At 43.8% G+C, this 10743-nt stretch overlaps 1 protein-coding gene across 1 annotated transcript in view; it reads right to left on the bottom strand.

Moving 5' to 3' along the window:
- Cped1 (cadherin like and PC-esterase domain containing 1) overlaps positions 1 to 10743 on the bottom strand; it is a 285451-nt gene that overhangs the window by 162480 nt on the left and 112228 nt on the right. The window contains exons 5-6 of the mRNA XM_005363770.3: positions 9438 to 9570; positions 6305 to 6473 (exon numbers count right to left, since the gene is read on the bottom strand). Of these exons, the coding sequence (XP_005363827.1) occupies positions 6305 to 6473; positions 9438 to 9570 (302 nt within the window). The remainder of the gene's footprint in view (positions 1 to 6304; positions 6474 to 9437; positions 9571 to 10743) is intronic.

Here is a 10743-nt window from a genome sequence, read left to right as displayed (position 1 = left end):
AAAGTCCCAATGAGGAACAGAAGGAGGGAGAAGATGAGCAAGGAAGTCAGGACCAAGAGGGGTGCAACCACCCACGGAGACAGTGGGACTGATCTCTTGGGAGCTCACCAATGCCAGCTGAATTGTGACTCGTGTGTCATATTTCTAAGTGGAAGAAGGAAAAGGGGACCTATGCATTTTTTTCTGAAAGGGGACCTTGTAAATGACAGTGGTCCCTTCTTAGCTAAGTTCTGGACTTTTCCTTTGTTCACACTTGGCGGAGTTCACTGATACCCAATGGAACAGCAGGTAGGAGACATGGAAGGAAGGTCCCCCAAAGTGGGGGGTCAGTGACTGAAAGTGAGGGAGTTGGCAGTTGCTTGCTCTGACTTTGCTTTCCGTTGATGATTCTTACTTAAGAAATATCCACATCCCCCAGATTTTACCCTTTAAATCAAAGTGTCCAGGAATCTAGACGAGGACAGCAGTCTCTTGCACTTACTGGAAACAACTTTCCAGCCATTTGCCCATATAATTCATACCTTTGCAAAGTCGAGTGGCTGGCCTTAGGGCAGTTAGGGTAAAGTAGACTCAAGCGATCCCCTCACACATTCAAAAATTTCAAATGAACTTTAATTTAATTCCACGAAGATGAATGTACCAAAAGATGATTATATGTGAGGATTATCTCCATATAAATTTGTACTTGACACCTAGCTTGTCAAATAAATTTATATCTGATATCAAATATATGATACCTGGTCAATGACTTCATGTAGGTTATGTTTCACCTGGACAAAAATAAGGCTCTGACAAGCTGTCTGCCTGGAGGCACAAATCACTTCAGCGATACATTTTCATCAAAAGCGCCAGCTACAATCACAGGTGTGAAGAATCTTCTACCCTCAAAAAAAAAAAAGGTACAGACATCAGAGATTCCTCTCTGCTGGTTAACTTCTGATTCTGTGATTTACAGGGAATAAAGGGATAACTCATGACTTTTTACTCTAAGAGCCAACTCTAAATTTATGACATTTCTCACAGTTAATCTACGTGATTTGTGTGTGAAGACAGCCGTGGACTCACCTAACTAAAAATTCCAGTTAGAAAGTCAGAGAAAGGGCTGGTAGTTGTGAAGGGAGGGGGTAAAATCTTTTCTGAATAAACTGTGGCATAATGTTGAACTTATTGTATTCAAGACAATAACAATGTCTTAACAATAACATGTCAGGTTATTTAAATTTGCATGAATGGACACAGTGATAAAGTGCTGTATTCGCCATTAGTCTTCACATTTTTCTACATACCTCTTTTGAAAGGGAACATCCCCAGAAAGAGTTAACATTTCACTTAATTTTTTAAAAATATTTATTTATTATGTATACAATATTCTGTCTGTGTGTATGCCTGCAGGCCAGAAGAGGGCACCAGACCCCATTATAGATGGTTGTGAGCCACCATGTGGTTGCTGGGAATTGAACTCAGGACCTATGGAAGAGTAGGCAATGCTCTTAACCTCTGAGCCATCTCTCCAGCCCCCTTCACTTAAATCACTTAAATTTTAAAATATTTTCACCCTAAAATGACTTTTTAAAGCTCGGGCTATAAGCTTTATTATATTTCTCAAGTTTGCATGTCTTGGTATTTTCCATCTGCTCCCAGAGTTTTCACAGATAAAGCATCTCAGCAACAGGCCTAATTGGAAATAAATGAGCTCATACTCCTAGCCCTTATTGCTTTTTTTTGTACCTCCTTTAGCTGCCAGCATGTTCTATACATGGCCACTGATAACCAGTTTAGTGGGTTCACCTCACTGAACAGTGAATAAACCACTGCTGAGTTAACTAATTCGGCCTCCTAATATAGGACCCAGTGCATGAACATGCACACGTGTGCATACACACACATGCGCGCAGGCACACACACGCGCATGTGCACACACATGCACACACGCACATACATGCACGCATGTGCACACACTCATGCACACACACATGCAGTCTCACACACACATGCACCCATGTGCACAAGCACACAAGTCTTGTGGAATTTAAGGACAGAGTTTAGCAGCATGCTGATATAACATAGTTAGTCTTAAGTGAGTCTGTTTATGTTTTGTCCTCCATATTGGCACGAAAAGGTTTCTGTGTATATTTATACATATGAAAGTACCGGAAGAACATACTATTTTACAGAACGGCAAACTGATCAGCCACATGAATAAGATCTTCTGTTGTAAAACTTAAGTACTTCAGTTGAAGGGCACATAAACACGGCCCTTGTTTTCTGAACTCTGCACCATCAAACATAATGTTGACCTACCAACGGAACAATCTCCTCTACATGTTAGCTCAGGAAGCCCTTCTACCTCACCTTAGCAGCAGATAAAGGTATCTTAGGAGTAATCAGGCGAGGTCTTAAAAAGATAAATCCCAAGAAGAGATTGAAACTGACAGGAGTTGCATGCTCTCCTGTGGTACAACCGTGGCTCACCTCCATCCCAAGGGCATGACAAAAAAAAAAAAATGGAAAAGTAGTGAATAAATCCCAAAAATGTAGGGGAAACTGACTGCTATGGGCTTAGCTCCAGGGAGAGCATAAATAAGACTATTACAGAAAACTCATTATCTCTGGGGCCATTTTCACTGCAGTAGGTGGAGTGGCTCTTCCATTAGCCAAAAAAAGAAAGGCGGGGAGGGGGGGTGCCTTTAACATTACCAGAATACTTAAGATCTTGGTTTTCCTTTCAAGATAGTAAACTAGGGTAGATAAAACAAGGCAGAGGTATGGGTTTAGCAACAGAAGAACAAAATTCAAAAGCCTGTGCAGAAGGCATTCTGAAAGCAATTTTGAATTGGTGGGGGCTGTCATGGCTATCGACAGGGAAGAGTGAATATTCCAGAGGGACTTGCCTGTGCATGAGGGAGTTGCTGGAGGCCACATGAGAGGATCATTTAAACTTTACATTTTAAAGGGAAGAACTCAGAGTTTCCTCCTGCCTCCTCTTGGTGTCTTTTCCCTCATGCTGTTGTTCCTCCCTTCTGAAGGATGCTGAGCGCAGGCCCAGGACTGAAAGATGATGTCCTGCTCAAGTGAGCAGTTGCAATGTGGGGGGATTTCCAGCCACATGTGACTCTCTGACTCATTTACTCTCAAACCTCAACCTTCACTGCCTGAGTTACTGCTGTGAAGAGACACCCTGATCAAGGCAGTTTATAAAGAAAGGCACTTAATTTGGGGCTCGCTTACAGTTTCAGAGGGTGAGTCCGTGGTCATCATGATGTGAGAAGCCCAACTGCCTTAACAAAGCACAGCAAGGTGAATAATGAGGACCATCCAGTAACACTGTAATTGGATATAACTATGACGGACACACTCCAGGAAATCATCAAAGATGGAAGCAAAACGAAATTGAGAAGAAAATCCCCAACTGTAATAAGAGGAAATGCAGTAAGGAATGAACGGAGGTAAAACTCAGGGGCTCCAGCATGTGCCATACATATACATTCGGAAGATAAGACTAATCTGTCCTGGAAACAAATCATGAAGAGACAGAAGATCTGAGAAAGTGTATACAGTAAGAACAGACGGCTGTCAATAGCTCAGCAGGCAACGGCACTGGCCACCAAGCCTGGTAGCTTGTGTTTGACCCCTGAGACCCACTGTGGAAGGAAACTGCTGACTCATGAAAGTTTTCTTTGACCTTTACAAGTTGGCCTGTGGGTCCAGTCATCCATAGACAGGCACACTTTCATCATCACCACCACCACCATCATCATCATCATCATCATCATCATCATCATTAAATTACAGGACAAAGGAAATGGCTCAGCAGATAAAAGCACTGCACAGAATTGGCAATCTGAGTTCCATCCCTTGAGCGCATGTAAAGGTAGAAGGGGAGAACCAACTCCTGAAAGTTGTCCTCTGACCTCCATCGAATGGGCTGGCATAAACGTGATCACACACTCATGCATCTGGGTAGCAGCCATGTGCGCGCGCACACACCACACACACACACACACACACACACACACACGTCAAAAAAGGCAGAACCAGAAAGATCAAAATTTAGCCAGTAGAAAAAGGAGGGAAAGAAGTCAGTGAGAAAAACATTTCAGGAATCATTGGACAATAGCTTGGCATGGTGGAGGCATCTGCAATCCTAACTTTCTAGGTGTTGATGCAGGAGGATCACAAGCTAGATGGAGATTCAGTCTTAAAACAAATAGGTAAACAAACATCAGGCTGAGAAAATAAACACGACCGCATGCATTAAACTGGTGGCAACCGCCGTACATTACATATATTAAGAACGATAACTTTCAAAGTTACAGAATGTTTGAGCCTTACAATGAAAAACGGGAAATGTGGTTTCAGTGAAATAAAAGGAAGCTATACTAAGCAAGAAGATAAGAAGGGGAAAATCCTCCAAAGCCGCTGGTGTGTGCTAGGGTTACAATGCTCATCTTCTGCCCTCTGAAATGTGAACTCTTGGATCCCAGGCCTTTGACTCCGGACAGAACAACACTAATAGAAAGTCAGTAGACCGTCCTGGTCTGTGCTTTTAAATATGTGTTGAATCTTGGAATAGTAACTTGCTACAGGATTCATAACATGTAACATAACTGGAGACTATGATTCTCACCTGTCTAGGCCCATCTTCCACGAGTGGGTTAAACCACATGAAGTTGTAAAATTTTGCTTAGGTTCAAATGAGTAGAAATCGGCAGGTGCATTTAATTTAGATCAATGGAAAAGGAACGGGAAGAACGGGGGCAGCGACGGCATGAGCAGCTGCTCGAAAGACTTGCAGGAGGCAGGCTGGAATAAGCCAACTTGACGCTTCCTTTCAAGATTCGCAGAAAACCACGGACATTTATAGACTTGAGTTTGGATGTCTATTTTAACGTGAAAAGAAGCAAGTTTAAGGACTTGGACCGTCAGTTCTGCATCCTTAGAATATGAACTACTGCCGGGGCTACAGAATACCTACATCTGTTCCCAGATCAGTGAGGTTTTCAGTGCCATATATAAGTGAACAATTAACGTGTATTCATCACACTTCCCAGAGTTCAGAGCGCAACTGATATAAAGCAAAATTGGGAAAAGAAATCACCCAGTCATTTTTGGATCTCACCACATTGAGCATTCATCTGGTGTCTTCCCAATTTCTCCTGTCAGCACTCTGAGCAATGATTTCCTGGGAAATCAAAGTTTCCTTAAATTCCATCCAATGTCTTCTCAGAAAACTTATTTTGAACCAAGTGAACCTGAGCTACCTCTTTAAAAAAAAAAAACAACAACAACAACTTTCTTTGTATTTATTCTTTTACATCTCCCTCTCCCACCAAAATAAAACAAAATAAAAATTGAGAGAAAGAAGGGCAGGGAGGACGAAGTGGAGCATTTCGTCAGGGAGCTATAGTGTGATACTACAGTGAGTCACTCGGTAAAACCCTCTTCCTGTGCATTTTCACAAAGCAAACGTTCATCGTAAAGAATCACTGGTCTGGATGGAGGCCCCTGGTCTCTGCTACACCACTGACACTGGGCCCTCACTGGGACTCTTCCTAAATATCCTGCTGCTACCCTGTGTCGTGCAGCTCCTGTAGCCCTGGGTCCGCAGGACTGAACCCCTCACACTGACCGACTGAAGCTTTGGCAGATCACGACGGGGTGGAGTTGGGCTGGGCCAACTCATAACCCTGATTCTGGGTCTGAGTGTCCCAGGGCTGGTCAGCCCGCCAGCTCTAACCACCAAATTGGGCTCTTCCGCATGCCTGAGCTATCTCTTGGAACATCACTTTTGAGGCATAGTGAGCTCTTCCAGCAAACTCCCTCATCATCTTTGATACCAACGTTCCCAATACTCTGCACACTTGAGGGCTTTTCTTCTCACCCAGCAGATTCGAGCCAGTACTGACTAACGTACAAAACACTCATCGAGGAAGCAGAATGTGGAAACACAAAATTATATTTCAGTTTGTTACACTGACTGGTATTTTTTTCTTAAATAAATGGAAAGTCAGAAAACCAGAAAACAGACAAAACTAGCTGGTTAACAGGTCAAAAACTGTACTAAAATGGGTTGAAGAAAGAAAAAACAGGACGTGGCCTTTATGATCTGTAGTAAATTAAGCTATCTCCAGCTTATTTTTGATCCTCCACGTATTAAATGGAAATCTCTGTTTGCAGCAATAAAAGAGATGCAATCTTTGTTCAAGGGGATTTGATAGCTATAAAGGTCAGGGAACGGCAGCCCTACCCATTTTACTTCTCTTCGGCGTACTGTGTGAAATAAACAGCTTCAGTCGGATTTTACCTTGACAGTGAAGCGTTTCTTCTTTGGCGGGCTCCACACCGTGCCGGTTGAATGAATGAACGCACGCAAGGGCCTTAAGGAGGTCACCAACACATAGGCTTTAAGAATCACAGATAGCTCTTCTGCTCTGAAGATTGCTTCACGTGGAGCAAGGACTGCGGTGTGATTCCTAGAAAAAAAAAATATAAAACAACATAGCACTGCCTTTAGAATTGAGTATGTAATGTGTGAGTGACCTAAAGCTTCGCCTGCGGATTTCCCTAAACAGTTGCAGCTGTGGGTTACTCTCCCGCCACCAGGGGGTGCTCGGGCTCGGAAACACGCTACCAAATGGGTAGAATTCTCGGAGCCGGAAAACCGAATCAAAAGATTTCCCCCAAAGGAAAACAATACTTACCATAAGGTTTAAAGATTTCTGAAAATTAAATTGGTGGCACTGCCTGTGACTATGTCGGATTCATGGGAATGTAACAGCAGAAGTGAAAACATGAATTTGGGTAAGAAGCTACCCCCGCTCCCCAGGCCATTTCTTACTTTTGTGATCTCTCTTCTGTTTGAGCAAAGAGAGTGACTTGTTTAACAGCAGATTGGCCATCAAGAATATGCTAGAATACTTCCCCAATTATCCCACATCTACGAAGCAAATACGCCATCATTCCTGATTATTAAAGGCCGAGTGTGAAGAAAGCAGCAAATAATATTAGTTTCTTGTTTTATGATGAAACAAATACACTTCCATCATAAATTGTACCAAAATATATCATTATTTGCTTTCCTGTATCGTCTCTCTATGTCAGGTATTAAAGTCTAATAGGCAATATGTAAATTGTGATTACAACAATCGTGGAAGTTAACATTCATGCGGAGGCAACGTATGAATTCTCATTAAGTACTATTAAATGCAGAACATTATCTAGTTAGCAATCGTACAGTTAGATGAGGCAAACTCATCCATGTCTTGAATGACATGACTAAAATATATTTTTTTCTTTGTGGTTGATATACATTCTAAGATCCTTTACCTGGAATCTGTGGAGTCCAGGAGGAAAGGACCATTGTGGGGAGGGGGAAAGACAGCAGAATACAGGTATACAGGTCTTATGAAAGAGAAAGGGGAGATGTGTGGAGGAAAGTTTCAATGGGGAGAGTAATGGGGGGGGGGGAAGGCCAGAGGAGGAGGCCAGGAGAGGGCTAACTAACCCTAAGGATGTTTGGAAAAGCCATATGGAAACCTACTGTGTATAAACGTCATATTCATGGACTTTTTTGCATAAGAAAATGCGAGTTTCATGAGATCACCTTAAGTGAGGGATGATGTTTTTTTCCAGCAGCTACAGACAGCAAAATAAAAGCCCGGTGCAAAGTGCGGGACACTTCCCTGGTCAGGAGTGTCTCAGAGATCTCCTGAAGGAGACTGACGATTGCTATTGCTCTTGGTTGCCCTGATGGTACGATCCCATTGCTGAAGACACTTCACACTTTGGTCACAGGACATGGGGAATTGAAGCCAGTACTGACCAGGAAGCTGCCTCGCTGCTGGCCAGTGTTTGCAGTAGGGGAAAGCACTACGTGCAGATTCCTGAGGCAGGAGGAAGCCATCAACAGCCCTACCAGTCATGAACCTTGGGAATTATGATAATGACCTGGGGGACAAAATATGCCCCTGGGGACAATAGTGGTATAAATGTTACGGGCTAAGCAAGCCCCTTTTGCTTGAATGTATGGCATGTTCCACAGGAGGAAAAGGATGTTCAGGACTGTAAATCTGGCTAGGAATGCCTGAGGCACTCACAGGCTCCAGGGTTAAGCCTACTAGGTTTGTTAAATGAACATTTTACCAAACTGCTCTCTAAAATCCTATTCCTGTCGATATTGTAGCTCTCAGACCTCATCGGAGGAGTTTCTTGGTACAATAGACAGTGGTTAACGCGGAAACCCACAACCTATCAAAGTGTAGAAGCTGAGGGTCAATGGAGAGTTCAGCTACAAACAGAACATCTATGGAGCCCCGGCCCCGCACCCCCATGGGAGAAGGGGAAAGGACTCTAAGAGCCAGAGGTCAGCAAGGACCTGACTGAAACAGCTTCATTCCTGAACTCACGGCATCTGTCGCCTTCACTAGATCTACAGAGGATCAAGCCACTCAACAGTTGAACATAAAGCAGGGTCTGTCAAGCCCTGCCCCTAACTGAGGAGCTGTTGAGAGTTGATGGCTTATCGGGGAGTCCGACTCCTTTAAGAGTGTGGCCCTCGAGCCGGGCGATGGTGGCGCACGCCTTTAATCTCAGCACTCGGGAGGCAGAGGCAGGCGGATCTCTGTGAGTTCGAGACCAGCCTGGTCTACAGAGCTAGTTCCAGGACAGGCTCCAAAGCCACAGAGAAGCCCTGTCTCGAAAAACCAAAAACCAAAACAAACAAACAAACAAACAAACAAACAAAAAAAAAAAACGAGTGTGGCCCTGACAAGTTGATTAGTGCCAGTGAATCACCCAGCTCCCTACCTATAACTATGTAGGTAGTACAAATTTGACTTTGTTATTAAAAAAGAAAAGGCACAAAGTTAGGGAGGTACCTGGTGAAGCTGAAGGAAGTTAGGAGAAAGAGAAGAGAGAGAATAAGATCAAAATACACTGTACAAAATTCTCAAAGAATTAGTACAGATATTGTATTTAAAATACCCTTTTCTGAAATTACATTGGATGACTTGATACCCTTTCTTAGTAGGAATCATAAAAATTTAATAGCTAAGGAAAATCCATTCAGCCATACTCAAAGACTAGAGCAATGTCATGTGGGTATAAAAAAAGAAGTTAAACTTTTATAGTTTTACATTGTCAAGGTTCTAAATTCAATTTACATTAATATAACTTACTAGCTAGGAGTCCAATTTACCTAAAGGTTTATTCTCCAGCAGCAGAAATTTGAACTAGTCTAGGAGAAAGTCAATGATGACATTCCCTTTCAAGACACAATAACTGAACGTCTTGTGAATGGGGCCTAGCAATCCGTTAAGTGGCAAACCAGCCCACTCCACCCTTTCCCAACAACCAAGCTTTCAGATCTGATTTCTAGATTTTTTTTTCTTGTTTCCTACAGTATATGCTGGATGGCACCTTCAATGTGTTTATCTTACAGCTGTTCACGTTGCCGGTCCCATGGTTTCCATATATGTGGCTTGGCTCCGGTTGAGAGGTGACTGGAGGCGCTCAGCTGTGCCTGCGTCCCCTGATCCAGGCACACAGAGGGACTCACTGGAAGCCGCAGTTCTGAAAAGAGTCACAAGCAAAACACAGTCATTCTCCGTGGTTCTTCCTGGGAATTGCTTCCAAATTAGACCATGCTACGTCAAAAGGAGAGAGCCCATCCCTCCATTCTGAAGCCAGACTGGAGCTCTGGAGTAAGAACACTTGCTAGGGGATGGAAACATGAAGGCTCAGGCTGAGAGAGGAGTGGAGGGGTAGGTGATTGAAAGGGACGACTGGAAAGGGGGGACAGTTCCGGGTTAGGCAGTAACCTGGTGCGAGGGAATGTCCCAGGAATCGACAAGGGTGACCTAGAAATACCAGATACGTAGCCTGAACTGGTCATCTCCTGTGACCAGGCAAGACTTCCATGACTGGACACAAGCCCAGACACATTACCTTCTGTTAAGTTGGGAACATAGGTCCCAGTCCCTCACATCTATCCCAGCCCCCAGGCCTGGTCTGAACTTCAAATCTCAGCAGGCCAGGTCCTGACCCAGGGTACTTAAGTGATCCCCAAAAGAAGAACACATGGTCTTCCTTTCTTCCTCCCTCCCTCCGGGGGTCACGTTCCCACAGCTTCCCGATTTCCCCCTCGGGGCCACCCGAGAGCGCAGATCTCCCATTAAACCTGGATATTTCTTAATTTGGCTTGTTTTGATTTGGCTTGATTGGGAATTTTTGCGTCATCAGGGAGCTAATATTAGAAAATATTCCTAACACCTTCGACCTGCAGTCTGTCCCACCCATGGGATGTTCTAGGGTAAGGATGTTGCAGAGATTGTGGGGAGTAGCCAACTCCATCCCACCCTGACACTGCCTGGAGTGCCAGAGCCCCAGACTGAACGGCCCATAGACCTAGGATAAAATCAAACACAACTGGAGGAGGAAGAAGTCAATGTAATGATGCCTAACAATACTCTCCCCCAATTGCCACCAGAGAGGGCCCATCCAATAATTGATGGAAGCAGATACAGAGACCCACATCCAAACTCTGGCCAAGCTTGGGGAAATCTGATGAAAAGACAGAAGAAGCATTGTAGGAGCAAGAGGGGTCAAGGACACCACAAGAAAACCCACAGAATCAACTACCCTGGCTCATAGGAGCTCACCGAGACTGAACCAACAACCAGGGAGCCTACACGGGACCAGTCTAGTCCATATATATATATATATATATATATATATATATATATA

The sequence above is a fragment of the Microtus ochrogaster genome, linkage group LG10, assembly GCF_000317375.1.
Source record: "Microtus ochrogaster isolate Prairie Vole_2 linkage group LG10, MicOch1.0, whole genome shotgun sequence".
In the NCBI taxonomy this organism is placed as follows: domain Eukaryota; kingdom Metazoa; phylum Chordata; class Mammalia; order Rodentia; family Cricetidae; genus Microtus; species Microtus ochrogaster.
The sequence above is the reverse complement of the archived record's forward strand: the minus strand, read 5'-3'. Positions and strand labels throughout refer to the sequence as shown.